The 17,625-nt window shown below is 42.0% G+C and overlaps 1 protein-coding gene across 8 annotated transcripts in view; it reads right to left on the bottom strand.

Annotated features, from left to right (window-relative positions):
* The window catches only part of arhgap12b (Rho GTPase activating protein 12b), a 45,240-nt gene extending 28,290 nt beyond the window's left edge, over positions 1–16,950 (bottom strand). For 7 of the 8 annotated variants that reach the window (XM_061666382.1, XM_061666387.1, XM_061666383.1 and 4 more), the window contains exons 1-2: positions 16,832–16,950; positions 10,863–11,614 (exon numbers count right to left, since the gene is read on the bottom strand). In XM_061666382.1, the coding sequence (XP_061522366.1) occupies positions 10,863–11,522 (660 nt within the window). In that variant the 5' untranslated portion in view covers positions 11,523–11,614; positions 16,832–16,950. Of the gene's footprint in view, positions 1–209; positions 308–10,862; positions 11,615–16,831 lie in introns of those variants that run through there. The other variant, XM_061666391.1, reaches the window with a different exon arrangement.
* Between the last annotated feature and the right edge of the window lie 675 nt (positions 16,951–17,625).

The raw sequence follows: 17,625 nt of genomic DNA, 5'->3' as shown, positions 1-17,625 counted from the left end.
CCAGGAACTTGTAACAATGATTAAATGAGACTCTGTAAGTAATAATTACATCCAAGACACAGGTGCTCAACTGAACTTTACAGTCATGGCAATAAATGGTCACAAGACCAACTGACACCTGTTCTACTTTTACCTCACCCAAACAGCTTAAGCCTTACAGCACATTCACTCAGCAGCTCCTTGGACATTACAGAATGGTTGCTACTCACAGTGTAGTGTGGGCTCCTCAGGTAGGAAAACATGGTCCAAAAGTAAATTCTGGTGACAACAAAGGATATCCAAACAGGTACAAGGAGGCTGTGGTGGCTTATTCGCATTCAGAATGAGAAGAGACGACAGTGGCTGATTAAAGGATCTTAAGAGATCTATTTAGGACCATGGTGCTTAAACGGGAACACTCATTAGTAGACTGACCTGACTACCTCACACAGAAGGAGACAGAGAGACAGAGAATAAAAGAGATGGAGAAAGACATAAAAGTGAAAAAGAGAGAGGATTGCTTGACAGGTGGCCATGCTCAAAGTTCACTCAAAAGGCCAAAATAAGTCAGAGTTTGTGACCCTGGATCCATCATGTCTGAGGTTCACGCACTCTATTCGCACTCACAACTGATATCGGCACAAATTTAAAGGAACAATATATTGGCAAATGTACTGAAAGAGGATTCTTATTGTCATTTGGGTCAGTGTTTGGAGTTTGGTTTTGCCACTAGATGTAGGTAAAATGTAATGGAGTAAGTTATCATGGTATCTACAGTACTCTAGGGCTGGGTAATATGGCCTAAAAGTCATATCCTAGTCTTTTTTGGGCTGAAATGCGAGACAATGTATAACCTGGTATTTTCTCAAACGGGGAAAGTGTTAAAATTTAAGTCAACACAGCATGTAACAAATACTGACAGCTTTATTCCATATTTGATGCTTAATTGTGAAATGTTAAGTGACAGCTCACTCAAATAAAAATGTTCAATCTCTGGGCAAAATTTTCCATCTTTCCAACAACAACAATGATGGAGTGCAATTGCAGGTTTTGAAATCACCACATAAATAGCAGATAGCGATTAATACTTTGCAAAGAGATTATGACTTATTGCTGCTGTGAACAGAGTGGAAGCGTTTTAGACCATTTACATGCCAGTTGCGGCACAGGTGGAGAGGTGAAGCGAGAAAACAAATGCATGTGAAGCCGAAGTGTGAGTCAGTGTGTAGCATTCGCTTTGTGTCATGTTGTGTTTGAGTCATGCATATGTATCAGTGAGTCTGCTCTCGCCAATTTATGTTTATTAATCCACCTCTTGCGTATGTGACCCACATAGATGCCACACTGCTGCCTTGGAGGCTCCATGGGCATAATTCCACAGCCCTCCTCCACAGTGAAAGCACTCCGGTGCACTGCAAAGCCCCTTCACCCAACTTGAAGCAACATCAGTTACCATTCAGTACATTTGCAAGGGGTGTGATGGTGTGTCTACATGGCAACATAAGACCACAAGCTGAAACATTCATTTATTGGCTGCTCGCCAAACTCGGACTACATGACAGCCACCCACAAAGGAAATGAAAACGTCCTCACAGGCAAATCCCTCAAAACCAGCAGGTTGTGGTTACACATTATGAACACACATCAAGCCTTCGAACACATTTATACTAAAGAAGTGGTTGGCTTGAGGTACAAGATTGACAATTGCTTGGTATGATTATTTAAAAAGTACAAAAATACAACATTCATTTAAATTCAATTACTAGTAAATCGTGCATTGATTAGCTGGCAACCAATTTCTGGTGTGGCCTGCCCTTCGCCCAAAGTCAGCTGGCATTGGTTCCACTTCACCTAAGACCCTAATGAGTTATTATAGGAAATTGATAAATTGTAATTTGTTTTCTGTTAAATACAGTTTAATTTTAGTTTTGTAATATCATACAGTAGAGTGAAGAGGAGGCCTAACGCTTGGCAATGAGGAAACAGAAACAAGGTGGTAACGGAGTTGAGTGGACAGAATGGATTAGTTTATGAACTAGCACATTTCGGCTGAGAGAGGCTGTCAGCAGAGACCCCCTACTGAGTGGGCCGACATGTTCACAGCTCGTCGGCAATGAGGAAATGGAATTGCCTCATGCAGAGAAAGAAACCCCAGAACACAGTAGGCGGTCTGGTAAACTCATTTTAGTCCGCTCCCCCTTTAGGCATGGCATAGAGACCAAATAAATAACAACAAAATCATGACTAGCACAAATTTACCTTCAAGTACAAAATAATTTCCTGTGTCACCCAGCTAACTAGCAGGTCCCCTCCTCTCCATGCCGTATCCCTCTTCAACTAACCACAGTAAAGTTCCAGCAAGCTGCTACTATAAAACTATTGTTGAGGATGGTCCCTGCCAGAGAGAGGGCTGCCTTGTCATCTATACTGCCAGTCACATGTTCAGTTAGAAAAATAAACTGCATCATCAGTGCACCACAGCCAACATATGAGACTAAAATCAGGTCCACATACAGTATTTATTCCGGCGTCGTCACATTCTTCATGCTGACACTTCCTGCTCGACGATACTAATTTCCACACAAAACTTGCATTGATCTCAGATCATCGCCCAATTTCAATTACGAGTTTATGATGTTACAAGCTATTCCCAACATGACTGCTTTGACCTCCCACTGAACCATAAAAGGGCCATGCTTGGCAAGCAAATTACCACAGAACTGTTTCAGCACAGAAATATTCAATTACTGCTACCCGTCTTCTTGCACCAATCTTTCAAAATTCTAGTCTCCTCTACATGTAACATCCATCCAATTTATATCCCTTTCACATCACCAAAAATTTTTTTTAAATGCATCAAAAGCAAATGTGGGGATCTGAACTTTACACCAGGGTTGTGTCATATTTTAGATATGAAATATTATGTATCTTGAAACAAATGTATTGGTAAACGGGGGGGTACAAGCAAAGGTGCTACATATACCCTCAAAAAAATTCTGTCATTCGGTCTTTAAAAATCAACTTAACTAAAATGGTCACCCTAACCTTTCCCCAAACATGTAGCATCAACACCAATGGACTACACTATATACTGTAAAGGAAAGATTGCTGGACCATGGTGCGTGATGACATTAGTTTAAAGGGGGGTTACAGAGCGGTTTAACACAGGAATGTGTTGTACACAACCCCTTAATCCAGATATGTAAGAAGATTGCATTCTAGTATGAGTGTGAGGACGGTGGGAGGGTTTGCAGGGGTCTGTCGAGGCTCGGGCTGATCTGCAAGCTTCTCTGTCCCATGGCTGGTGATGCATGGTGCTCACCAAGAGCCTATAACACATTTTATATGATTATATAAAATCTGGTTTGGCCTTTGTGTGTGGTTTCATCCATAGATAACAATGCTTGGGTCAGAAGAAACAGTACAGAATTAAGTAGAAAACTAACTGTACACACTGACCTTTTCCATCACAGTCTGCATGTAACAGTTCATGACTGCTCCTTCTGGTTGCAATATTTACAATGTTTATAATTTACAATACAGTATATGTAGATACTGTAAATAATCAAAAAGGCTAGAAAATGATGTACCCCGAAAGAAGAGGTACAATTATGAAGTAGGTAAAGGCACCTGTTTGCTGAATCGGCAATAAATCTTTTAATAGAGTGTCTAAAACAAAGCGGCACGGTGGACGACTGGTTAGCACATCTGCCTCACACTTCTGGGGACCCGGGTTCAAATCTTGCCTTGCCGGTATGGAGTTTGCATGTTCTCCCTATGCCTGCGTGGGTTTTGTCCAGGTACTCCGATTTCCTCCCACATCCCCAAAACATGCATGGTTAGTTAATTGAAGACTCTAAATTGCTTGTAGGTGTGAATGTGAGTGTGAATGGTTGTTTGTTTAACCTGCAATTGGCTGGCGACCAGTTCAGAGTGTACCCCGCCTCTCACCCAAAGATAGCTGGGATAGGCTCCAGCACGCCCGCAACCCAAGTGAGGATAAGCGATACGGAAATGGATTAAAACAAAACAGGCAATTTGTGGCCAGAATCTCTGACACGGCGTTGTATAGTGCTAGGATAAGGCTCTTGTATGGCTAGAGAAAGGGTAAGATAAGGATTTTTTTCCCCCCCCTAATAGTGGCTACTTGCTATTGGTTAAATGGTGATGCCGTACATCAGGTAAATAGATTCTGAGGCCTTGCTTTGATTAAGTATTTGAAAACACACTATTATGTAGGCCATACTTTAAAAAGCATTCATCAGTTAATGTTAACGATGTCTAAATTGTTGTATATGGGCAGTTCTTATGTGGCCAAATAAAGTTTGATTATTATCAGACTGCTGTATTTTTTGCAGATAGTTTCACTGATTGAGCTGGGCAATCAGAGACAGTTGAAGAAACGTGCCGTTTTCTCACTAGAGCATGCTTATGTGGTTCCCATTGACTTCCACGGTCAACCTTTTCTCATTTTGCTAGGATTAGGGTTAGACAATACCTTATCTCCATTATCTCATGTCTTATTGGCATTTGTGAATCAATTCAAAATGGTTCACATGCATTGTGAAGCATCTAAGAATTGACCACCCTAAAGACAATAGATATTAGTATATCTTGGAAAGAAGCTTAGTAATTTTTTATTTTTTAACAGCTAAACTGTTAACCAGCCATGGCACAAGCCACCTAATTGTGTTATGGTGCCTTCAGAGTATGAAGTGCACAGAGAAATCTCTTACCGCTGGCACATTCATAGCCTTTACGGAAACTGAGAGTGTCGCTCCGTCAATCAAACACAAGGACACTGAATAATTGATGTCTTTGTGCGCTCGAGACAACTCTATCAGCCTCCCAGTATCTCTGTTTTAATCCATGAGCTACTTTGGTCAGCTTTAAGGAAACCTGCAGAGACATGTACTGTATCCCCAAAAGGCCGGGCTTTAACAGGTAGACCCCCTTGCCATCTTAAAGCCCAGCTGAATGCAATTATGCAATGTGTGCTGGTATAGTATTAGAATTGGATTTGCGGAGAAATAACTGCTACGCTACAGAACTATAAAGCTGGTGGTAGGCTCGAGACCGATCCACAGTATTGTCATTGTTTAGTGACAGGTGATTGGTGGAAATTTCTGTCTTCTAAAACACAGAGGCCCCGATTAAATTATAGCATTTACAGACACTGATGACATATAGAAAGTTAAGAAGGAAGTTAATACCTTAAAACCTCAAGGTGGGGATATTTTTTAAGTGGTTTTGTACTTTTGTCATAGATCCAGCTACCCCTTTGACACGTGACCACATGTTTGTATTTCAACAGTCGTGTCGGTGTTTAGCGGCACGGTGGAAATTGGATGGATGGATGTCTGTGTTTATCACATCAGACCAAAAGGACATATCAGCAGTCGATCCTACGACTCATTAGTAGTCCTCTGTCCAATAAACAAAGATGACAATGACTGAAAAATAAATGCAAGTTAGCAAATAATGGATATACCTTTCCACTTTACACCACTGCTCCCACAAGCTGGAACCAAACATGTACCCTTCCCAAAGATATAAAACATACCCCAGATACTGTAAACGGAAGATGGCTCAAAATGTTTCATTCAAATGTAACTAGATCATGGAATTTTAAATCTCTCTATCCAAAAACAGAGTACAAGCGGTCAAGAGAGTCAAACTGATGAGAAACCCAAGACAAGAAGAGATTGTTCAGACTTTCAGTATACAGACATTCCTAAATGACTTTATAGGCAACATCCTTAAACATGTTAATTATGCTATCTCAATCATTTACTGAACTGATTTTGGAAGGAAAAGATATGGATAAAAACACAAAACAACCATTTGTTGATACACCATATGAGGATCCTTTATTTCTTTGAAAGCAAGATTTGCAACAATATTGAAATTCCTGCGTAGGCAAAAGAAACAAAAGTAAAACTGAATTTTTGTAACCTGCTAACTCTGATCACTCAAAGTGCATTCAGAGAGGAGTAATTGGAAACAACGCACCACACAAAAAGCTTGGCACGAGGCAGCCATTTAGGGAAAGCTTATATAGCCCAAACACCATTGCTAAATGACTTCCAGTTCTCATGATTTATAGTTTCACAAGACAAATAAGGGAAAGGGAGAATGCAGAAGGCTGAGTGTACAAATAGCCTGACCTGTCTACTCACCCAAAGAGTTGGTCACTGGGGGAAAGGCTATCAGCTGTTCAACAGGCTGTGACAACATCTTGCATCAGTTATGTAATAGAGCTGTGAGCACCCAGTGTCTTGGGCATCCCTAATTACACATATAAACACAAACCTACTGTATGCTAGCGGGAAGCTACAAAATAAAGCTCTCACTGTATGAAACATGGTCTTGCATGTGACACACCGTGATGTGCAATCATCCCACTACCTAAGATTTGTTACACTGATATACCTACTACAACAAGGTATTTTGGATCAGAATGTGAGACACTCTAGTTACCTTGCTGCAGGTTGATCGCTAAGAAGGGCAGCAGCAGGAAGAAGCTCAGGGAAGATAAATCACTGCGCTATATCAAAAGCACATCAGCCAGGTGCCCTTACCTTCTCTGGATACATGCTTTGCCAGTCCACCAAGTTGCATTGGTGAGCCAGGCCCAGAGAGACTCACCATGAGAGACAGAAGAGGGGCTGAGTGACCCACATAGAGTATTGGGGGTGAGAGGAAAAAGAGAGAGAGACAGAGTGATGCTTCACCATCATTCGATCCCTAAATCAACACAAGGCTGCACCACAACTCGGTAGGCAGAGGGGATTGATGGAAAGCAATTAAGAGCACACAAAATTAAAACATCAAAGTCCAGGAAAATTGTCTCAATATCACTTCCAAATATATTAACAGACAACTAAAACAAACATCAACACTGATTGTATTGCTTGGTAGAGATTACATTATGCCCACAGCCTTGCATTTTGGAATTAGGCTGTAACGCAAAATGTAGAAAATGGATGCACTGGGAATTTTCTGGATGAACTGTACCTTGCATGACATTTGATGACATTAAAATGTTACAGAAATCACTGCCTGTACAGTAAGTAAAGGTTTCAAAGTTTAAAGTCAACTGAATCACAGTTCAAAACAGCGTCACGGAACAGATGGCGATCAAACTTTAAGGCACCACTATTTTTTTTCAGTCCAAAAGAATTCAAGTTTTGTGGAGGATTCTGAATTCTGGATTGTCAGTGAGATTCAAAACAGTTCAGGTCAAGAGAAGCCTAGTAGCTACATTATGGCTGTTGTCCTTCCCTTCACCAAGATTACTTCAGACAAGATCGTCAAAAAGAATGATTCAAGGAGAGAGGTGGGAGGTTGCAAAAAGGAAGCAGTACAGACAGCAGGACGAGTAGAAAAGAGCCTAACAGGGGTTCCAGACAGAAAGAGGAAAGGGGAAAGGAGGCAAGTGAGCAGACCGGAAAAAGCACTCACAGGAACACAAAAGATGCACTATTAGCTCAATTTTATATTGGATTAGATTATGGCCAGTCTGGTGCCTCACTTTTGAGGAGAGAACGGACTTTCATCGACTTTCTTTTCCCTCACTGTACAGTACTGTGTGTGTAGGCACTAAAGCAAGAATGTCAAGTATGCACTGGAAAACAAGCTCAGGCCTCCTTTTCAGCTGCCCTGGGAGTAAGCCTATTGGCTAAACAGAGATTACAGGGCACTAACAGACAAGACATTAATAGATGATATCTTTTTTAAAACCTTGCCATTGTGTAAGAGTATGTATTTGCGAGACCTCACTTCAAAGATGTGCACTTCTTGGAACATGGCTGAACCGCCCTATAAAATTTCAGAAACCTGCCAAAGAATACGTTTTTGTAAAAACGTGCACGAACTGTGTCGTTCCGTATATTTCGGACCATCTTGTTTCTATACAGTACACCAGAAACTTTCCCTGGAGACTTCAAGTGTTTCTGCCTGTTCGTTTTAAAAGACCAATACACCACTTCACAAGGAAACACTTCACCGCTTCACTTTAATTGTCCAATTCACTGCTTCAGAATAGCAGCAGTAAATTGTTCCACTGTTTCAAAAGGAGTGCATATATTTTCAGTGTGCACCTAGGCGAACTAGCAAACCCCAGTCTACATAGTAGTCTATTCACGTACACTGTTAATCCAAGACTAACATTCTTAGTTCTTAGTTAATTAAGCAATAAAATATGTGCCATATTTTAATTGTTTTGCATTTACATGAAGATCTTCGAGAGAGTTAAGAACAAAAAAATTGATAGGAGTGAGAGAACGAGAGAGAGAAAGAGACCGAGACAGTGCAAGGCCAGCAGTGATTGTTAGGAGTTTGATTGCGTGAGACTGTACTGTGGCGGGGGTGGGGGTTGGCTTCTCAAGGTCGTACACAGATTCACTCACATAGGGGAATGAGTGAGTGCACGGCTGACCACTGGCCCCATAGGCCGAAGCCACAGACAAAAACTCACTTTGGACCACCACATCTTCCCCTTGGTGACATCTTTGAGAGTGGAAAAATATGATTTGGTCTCTCACACATCACCACAGGGAACAGTGTCTCCATTCATTATGTCACTGTGCTTTGGAAAGAAAGCATGATGAAAAGATTCAAATCACACATATAATTTTCAACATGTAAAAATGATCATCCAAAATCAACAACCTCCATGGTGATCGTGTGCAACAGGATTCGAAAGCGAAACTAAAGTTAACATGTGACCTCAAGAGACCAAAGAGTGCATCATCCGCCTCTGCTGTTGCCAGAGCATCAGCGAGAACAATTACTAAAAGAAAGTGTGGTGTGACACAGTGGAGTTATTGGTCACCTGGAGATCAGATCTACCGGTATATCAATTACATGTGGCCAGATTGCGCTGCAGCAGAGGCATGATAAATCTTACGATCAGAGCAATTCATCCAATGGCTCCTACTGAGGCTTACAAAATGACAGCCACGTACTGGCTAAATCAACACTTGATTTGACTTCTACTAAAGCTATAAAAAAAAAATAAAAAAAACGTGACAACAACAGCACTTGAACTATTAAATTTTTGTTACTCTCCATTGTTGATGATTATTAAAAGACTTTTTCCAAAACAAAATGCAGTTAAGAGTTGTTAATATAAGGGGTCAAATACTCAATATTTTCTTGAATAAAAAAATTCTGGTGTAATGCTAAGGGCATTTACACAGTCTCAATTGTCATGCAAGTGTAAAACTTTAAAATCAAAAAACAAATTAACCATGCTAGCAGGTGACGATCACATAACTTACTGTATATAATCATCCTTTGTTGAGGATGGTCGCAACAAAAGGCACCAAAACCAAAGAAAAAGCTAAGTTACTCATTTGATGCTGGCTGAAATGAACTTCCGTGAGATACGTAAGGTATAGGGTAAATTACAGCAGGTGACATTTTGTGAGACTTTACAGGCACAATTGCTGGGGTAATTTTGGTTCAATTCCGAATTAGTAAGCACCATTACTGTATATTACACAAGATTACCGTATATAAAACTCAGTGCAGGATGGTATATATACACTGTTAGTGTGTTGAAAAAGCTTATTTTTCCATTTGTTTCAGGAGTCAAATTTTTTTGCGAAAATGATATTACAATTCCACAAGAAATCTATCAAAAATTTGCAAAAACAATGAAAATACCCCCTCACTTACAACTCCACCAGCCAGAGCTTATCTGTAACTTGGAGAAGCAGAGTAAAACCATTTGGTTTTTCTGCAGGGTCGCTCCCTTGCCTGGCAACAGGCCAAAAAGGACAAACTAACACAAGACTAGAAAGGCAGAACAGAGGAGGAAGGGGGAGTGGGTTCCACCTGCTGCGCAAACTACATACAGCACTGAGCTTCACACGGACTTTTGGCTGAAGCTGTCTGCTTTTTATCCGGCACTATTGAAGGCTGACCAACAAACAAATACAAAACAAACACAAAAATACACTCTTATAAGTTGGCCATGCAAATGTAACTGGCTATGAGGAAAATGTGTTTATTTTGGCACAAGTGGTTTGACCGGCGTGAAATTCAAAAAGGTTGGTGTTGGGCAGGCAGCAGCACAAAAACATTCATTTGCACGCCCCTTGGGGCTCTTTTGAAGGACGTCAATAATGACCTAGCTAACTATATGTTGTGGCTAAACCGTGATAAGAGTGCGTCCATTCTCACTTTTCTTCACTTCACGACATTCACACTTACACAGCCTCTTTCACACAGTGGTCCCCAGTGTGGACGACTGGGGGCTACAGACTGATCCTCCCTCTGATATGACCTACTTTCCATTCAAGCCTGCCTCTCTTTGTTCGTACCATGGTGGAGGAGGCTTCTGCTGCCTGTGGAACAAAGAGCACAAGGAGCATTTGGAGCCTTCACACAAGTTGACCCTGCCTGGATAAGCCTCCCAAAAATTGGCTTACATAGGCAGTCCTTCACATTGTCTGGACCACTGCTGCATTTTACTGAGGATTGGCCTGCAGTTTCTACATCAGTCTCTTTCTCAAACTGTCCAAATTCAGGGTTAGGACATATCCTCAAGAATGCAAAAGGGACCAATGTGAATCCAGAAGTGAAACTGCATCACCCAAACAAGCAAAGGAGAAGCTTTGGCTGAACATGGCTGTCAGGGAGGAATTATTCCTCCCATCCACACAAGGCCAGTATTGGTAGTCAATCGTTATTCACCAACTGCCCAATTTGCAGCTGCAGAGAAAATCAACACGAACTGAAATGGATCCAAAGTTGCCAGGTAACCAGTACGCTGTAGCACTAATTCTTGAGCAGATAAGTCCTGTAAATCACTCCCAACTGCACAAAGAAAAGTTTGAGAAATCATCACATTTAGTCACGTGTCCATATCTTACCTGCATGTGTTCTGTTGAACTGCTGCTGAGCTCATCGCCCGACTCAGAGTCGTTGCGGAGCTTGCTAAGGCCATTTCCTGGTAGGTCACATTGTGGGGAGCTCTTGTCACTGTCTGGACTTCTGTTGTGGTTGTTCTCCTCTTTGAGCGGCGGCGAGTCAGCTCGGGTCCGTGGCAGAGTTGAATTGTTGTTGTTATGAAGAAGCACCAGTTCGGCCACCACCTTGCAATGATGGGGACTTCCCAAATTCTGGTTAGCATCCTTGGGCAGAGCCGGCGGTGTGACACGGTCTGAGGAAGGTGATGGCGTAGAGGAAGGCGACGGACGCCCAAAGCTGGACATTTCAGGCTGTGGCCGGTTAAGGTTTTCATTTGATGCCATGCAGATATCAAGAACAGTAGGCTTGGCCCTCAGGTTGGGCTTCAGAGGGGGCATCAGGGCTCGCCGCACCTCTCTGACATACTGGGCTGGCACGTAGAAAGCCTTTGTGCCCTCATCCTTCCTCACCTGCCACCAGTCCTCGTTGGTTTTCTTCAGTAGCATATAGCACTCCCCCTGCCGGATGGTGACCATCTTGTCTTTCGCCTTGTACTCATAGTCATATTCCACCTCAACGTAGACTTGACCCGGAGCAATAGGAAGCCCATCTCTATCAGCCATGGCTGTCAGGACAAGTGTTTTTAATGCCGACCTCAGCTGCTCAGCGTTCCAGGCCTGCAGGGCTCTTCATGTCTGACCAGGGAATTGCTGGGCTGTGGGAGATAACGCAGCTTAATGTCAACAGCTATAATTTGACATAAAACAGTCAGCAAGGTCAGAAACAAGTACATTCAACTAGAGATAGGCAGAGCAATCCATTAGTTTAATGACTGTTTCTTAAAACTGTTTCAATTTTTTTTACTCGTATTTCAGGCTATACTTTATAGTAATCTACATCTTGAAGCAATGCAGACAAAAAAGGTATACTAGCTGGCAGCTCCAGCACCAGCAGAGGGCACAGACTCAACTAGTTTGCAGATTGAAAAAGACAAAGCCTGTTGTACTCAGATAGCAATACTCCACCAACAAAAAACTCTCTGAGGAAGACACTCCATTCTCCATTGAAATGTGATTAGACTACTTTAAGGACTGCAAGCGAATATATCTCAATTTATCTCAATCCTCGCAACGATTTTCAGCAGCTACTCTGACTTGTCATGTGCCTTTTCTTCAACTAGAAGTAAGTGGTGGAAATGGCAATGTTTTTTTGGTTTGTAGGTTTAATGTTCTAATTTAAAAAAAGCAAATCTACAAGTCACTTTCATGTAGCCCTTTGTGTAAGCCGGTGTAGTACAGAAGAATGTGGACCCCCTTGAAAATGGACCGCCGTAAAATAAATATGGAACCCCCACCAAGATTTGCATGTAATGCAAATAATGTTCTTGACAACAAAATCTACCAAATTTACCAAACTTAAGTAAATAGCAATATTAGGGTTACAGTTGTCTGTCAACATTTGTATATTATTACAATTATTACCATTTCTGTACATTTTAAGAGGGATGGGGGCATATTGTTGTTTGGAAAATGGACCCCGAAGGTCTATATACAATGTTACACTGTTCTCTTCTTTTGGTCCACGTATTTTATTGTAAGCATTTTATGTTAAATTGTTAAGGCATTTGTTGGAAATGCATTAGTGAAAATATATTCTGTATATAAATATAGTTATTTGTAATTATTGGAATAGTTTAGTCTCCTAAAATTACACCAAAAAAATGACATTTGTCTATTAATTTTCCCAATTGTCAACCAAGGAAATGTATTCAAACAACATTCACAACCTTCAACAAAACTAAATGACCTCAACCACAAAGTTAGCACACTCATTGACTGTGAAAGAAACATATTGTACACATTAGGCAGAGAGGTCCTCATTCAACAGACACCACAGTCTCCGGTGAAACAATACAACAGCTAAGGATATTTAGACGGGTAATTGATCCCCCTGTGTGGCGCTAAATGTGATGACAACATGATCCCACATACAGACCGCACGGAATTCCTGCACTGACCGCATCCCAAAATAACAGTTTGTGTGTCATCAGGTGTCCCTGTTGTGCAATTCCACATTATTACTCATCATCGAGGCTCATAAAAATGAAAGGGTTTTATTTGTATATCACCTCAAGTTAGTATGGTAGGTGAGGGGACAGGTGAAAGGAGGCAAGTCATTGTAAAATGTGGAAGACAGTATGCTTTTGTCAGTTTAACCCAGTAAATACTGGGGCTCTCCAAGAGCCAAACAGCAGCTAGTGACTCATTGCACCACGCAGATCAGATTCTCCCTCCTCCTCCTCCCGAAAATAGCAGCCACTAACATCCTTGATGTGTAGGCAGCAAAAGCAGGTGCTTTTAGTGAGGCGTGAGAACATGCCACTCTGAAGCTCAGACTGACAGCCTCACACCAAGAATAGATCGAGTGGGGAGAGCCGTCTGCGCCTCGATGTTTCAAGACCATGGGCAACACGCACAGTATTACATAAGGACTAGTCTTTGTGTGTGTGCCTTTCAGTAGTCATACATGCTCATGCCTCGATGACTAACTGTCTCAAGCGACGGGAGGTAGATCCTCATGCAACCCCCTGTCCTACCACACAGACAAGCTCTTACTTCAGTGTCACAGCCTCACAAAGTGTGAAGGAATTGCTGTTGATTTCCTAGAACAGTAGCATTGACATACAGTACAACAGATAAAACTTCGCAGTGATACGTAAATGTCGCGCTGTTAGTTTGTCTCACGATACCTTTATCGGTTTAGATTGCCAGCAGCAGTCCTCCTCATACCGCGAGCATCTGATCATGGATTCACATATCCTCGTACAGTGACAGCTCTAAAGTGGAACAGCACAGAGGTCCTACATTTCGAAATTCAACAAAAAATGTTTGGTAAACAAAGAAAATGCCGTAAATAAGTCACAAAAGTATCCAGCAGTTGAACTGCCGTTGAGCCAATGGGAAAGATTATATAACAACACTCCCATTTACACCTATGCTCAATTTCAGTCTTCAGTTAACATAACATGCATGATTTTGGAATGTGGGAGGAAGCTGGAGAAAACCCACAAGAGAGAACACGTAAGCTCCACACAGGAGGCCTCCGAGACCTCCCGACTGTGACGTAGACGTGCTAACCACGACTTCGCCGTGCTGCCCCTTGAGCAACATTGTACATCCATCTGTCCATTTTCTATACTGTACATATCCTGATCAGGAGCCTACGCCAGCTGACGTGGGCAAAAGGCGGACTACACCCTGTACTTGTCACCAGTTAATCAGCACACAGCCATTCACATATTACATCACCTATCATATTTACACCATCACCAAGTGGGACCTGAACCAACATGCTTGTACAGAAGTCAGGTGACTGAAGCACTACATCTACTACCATCAGTGACTACTCTGAGCAATATTTTATTTTTTCATATTGAAAACCATGGAAACCAGGTGCTCTGCAAGTGTATTATTTGCACAGAAACTACTGTTAGCATAAACAAATGTGAGACGGACACAAACAAACCAGAAAAAAACTAAATAAATACAACCCCCGTCAGTATTAAACCTGCTAGAGTGTCTATTTCTGCACCGCCCAGAAAGCAGATACGACAATTTTATGGAAAAACTAATCCCAGAGTGTCAACAAATAATGTAGCGTAATGGGAATTGAACAACAGTCTGGTGAGGAGGGGGGAAAAAAAAAAAGTTGTCTTTATATTTCCTTGTACAGTACTTTAAGATGATTCGCTTCCTTAGAAGTTAAAGTGGATTTAAAGGGGACATACAATGACAAATGTATTTTTTTTAATATTAGTAAATAAACAGTTCAGTCTGTCCAGTGTACCTACCCATTAAGTGTGAAATTTTAAAAAAACAAGTAAATATTTGGTTATCTGCCTCATTTTGAAAATGTGTAAGTGAGCCGTTCTGCTCTTCTGCCCCACTGTTACATAACAGGAACATTTGGTAGATATAGTTAAATCAGTTAGTGGTGGCAGATAAGCGTTATAACAGTATTACTTATTAGCTTCTAATAAACACAACACTTAGTATACATGATTGCACCGGGAAGTTGCTGGCAGGCTTGGGGGTTGTTTTCTTTTTGGCAACGTGTCCACACACAAAAATGTTTCGCCTTAGGCACTCACTTGTTCTCGACACTCTGGGTTCTGCTTACGCTAGTAAGAAGCAAAGAGCGTTCGCCCCTGCGAACACAACGTTGTCAGGGCAAAAGAGATGGACAAATGCTGGCACAGTGGAGATCCAGTCCACTGGTTGTCAATCGAACGAAAGCCAGAGTTACCATTGGTCCAGCAGGTGATGTGGCTGGTTGAGGGCTTGCATAACACATGAGACGGCTTCGCCCCTAAAACGGGTCCATTTAACCATGGCAAGAAATGTGCTATAAAGTCTGTAGCTCTTGATGGGTATTTGATTGGGTACTTTGACGAAAGCATGGCACAGACAGACATGTTATTGCAACACTTGGGAGCTCTTTTAAAATGTCAAAAAAAATGCAGAGTATTTAATGTCTCCTTTAAAGAGACCGAAGCTTTATCCTGACAGTCCAGCGTTATCTGTGTTGACTTCTCACGTTCCTGGCGGTACATATTTTTTTTTTTTTTAGTACTCCGGTTTCCACCCACAATATGACAAGCATACATGAACATAAATAAATACTTAAATGAAGACTGAATTGCCCGAAGTGGAAATGCAAGTGTTAATGCGCATCCGTCTCTAGTGACGCTTTTACTATAGCACAGATTTTTAAGCAATCATTTTTTTGCGTGCGTTTATTTGGTATACAGGCACATTTGGCTCTTTTTAATTTTTTTGCTCCCACAGAGCAGAGAGAATGCATGCCTGTGAGTAATGTTTTATGCTTTGTTTGTATGCGTTGCTGCTCCATGTGTGTCAAAGTAGCAGCTGTTTTAATTAAGGCTCATATTTACCATAACGTCTATCCTAAATTTCGTTACCCCATCTAGGGAATTTCACATGATATGTTAACATTAAGCTAGCGGCGTTTCATTCGGAAAAATTTGAGTTTGGTGTTTAAAGATACAATTTTGAAATCGCTTTTGTTTTATGTGCTGTACCAGTTTTACAGTAAACTTCAAATGGGAAAATAAACAGCTTGAACAGAGCAAGCGCCGCCTCTTCTCTTCGTTTCCTCAAAGTGATGTTATGCATTATCTTCCATTTCTTGACAGCGAGAGAGTGAAAACAGGTGCTAAAGAATAATTCTTTTTTTTTTTTTTAATGTGGCATGTACCAAAAGCAATGTCACGATACTTGGGGGGGGTGAAATAGAAGAAAAACAGGACTGCATCAACACTGGGATCACATCCTGCGCCTTTGTCTGCAGACATCTGCAGCTCGGCCACTGTGGCAGCATAAACAGCCTGGGACTCGGGCAACCTTTTGTCCCTGCGCTTCATTCAAAACAGATGTGGCTGAGCACTGAGCAGCATCGTCCACTCCAACATGTGCTCCGATATTACTGCGCGTGGATTTCAATCAGTCTCTGCAGGTTCACGGGTCGCGCTTCCAGCCCGACAACAGACAGCGGGAATATGGCACAAAGAAGTTTAATCCATGCGATTTCGTAACAAAGGCCACTGAGTCGACATCCCCCGGGGGCGAGGGAAGGGCCGCCGAGGAAGTCGCACCCCGAGCGGGCGCAGGCGCTCGAGGAAATCGCCTCGGACATGACCGCTCGGCGCGTGCCGCCCGCACAAAACGCCATCCCCGGGAATGTCCACTTCACATTTGCCATTTTGAACATTCGAAAGCGTCACAACTCTCAATTATATGATCCGTAGGTTGACTCATTGGGAGAACAAACACTCGACCTGCGGCAAAGTAACTCAAGACGCGAACCGATATTGGTTGAGCCCCACGTCGGCGACAAAATGAGCCGTACTAACCTTAAAGAACTCAAATGGCGTCTCTTTACGGGTCTGAAAGGTGATTGTAGAGGAAGCGTTTCTTCCTAAATGAATGTGGACAGTTCCGAGCTCCGTTTAGTCCTTCAGCGGATCTCCAAAGCTTTTCGGTCTGTTCACAATCCCCCGCCTCGCCCGCTAGCTAACAAGCCGCGTGTGGCGACGCACATCATATCCGGTCATTACTTTCACAATAACTCGACTTAAAAGTTTACGCACCAAGCGAGTGCCGATTAAAAAAAGAATACCTTTGACATATGATTACTAATAACTTGTTGTGTTATGCAAATCCTCAAATTCAAACGACCTTATAGCCAAAGGGGCATTTATTTTCGATGTCAACAATATCAAAGCCATTTGAGCATTTATTCTATATTCTTGATATCCAGCTCGAGGTCGTACAACTAGGCCAAAAGTGGCACTGCTAATAAAACAAAACAAAAAAACAACAACAACACATTACTAGTAAGACAGTCATTCTACCGCTGTATTGAATTGTCTTACTGGCGAGGACAAAGAGGAGGCTACAAGTACATGGACCTTAAGCTTGATATCCAGGAAATTGAATAAATGCTTAAACGTCTTTCCAGAGCAACGCGCTGTCATGGTGTTTTTAAAAGACGTTGCATTGGTTTATTTTGAAGGTGGGTTTACTGAAATTCCGGAACTAGTTGTGCTGTATTTTGTGTTTGGTGGAAGGCAGTACACTGGTGGTTTGTCGCCTCCACAAGAGAAGCGGGTCCGTCAATGTTGTGGACGCCACCAGGCGCTTTGCA

This window comes from Phycodurus eques, chromosome 21, assembly GCF_024500275.1.
Source record: "Phycodurus eques isolate BA_2022a chromosome 21, UOR_Pequ_1.1, whole genome shotgun sequence".
Lineage (NCBI taxonomy): Eukaryota > Metazoa > Chordata > Actinopteri > Syngnathiformes > Syngnathidae > Phycodurus > Phycodurus eques.
Note: the sequence above shows the minus strand (reverse complement) of the source record. Positions and strands in the feature narration are given on the sequence as shown.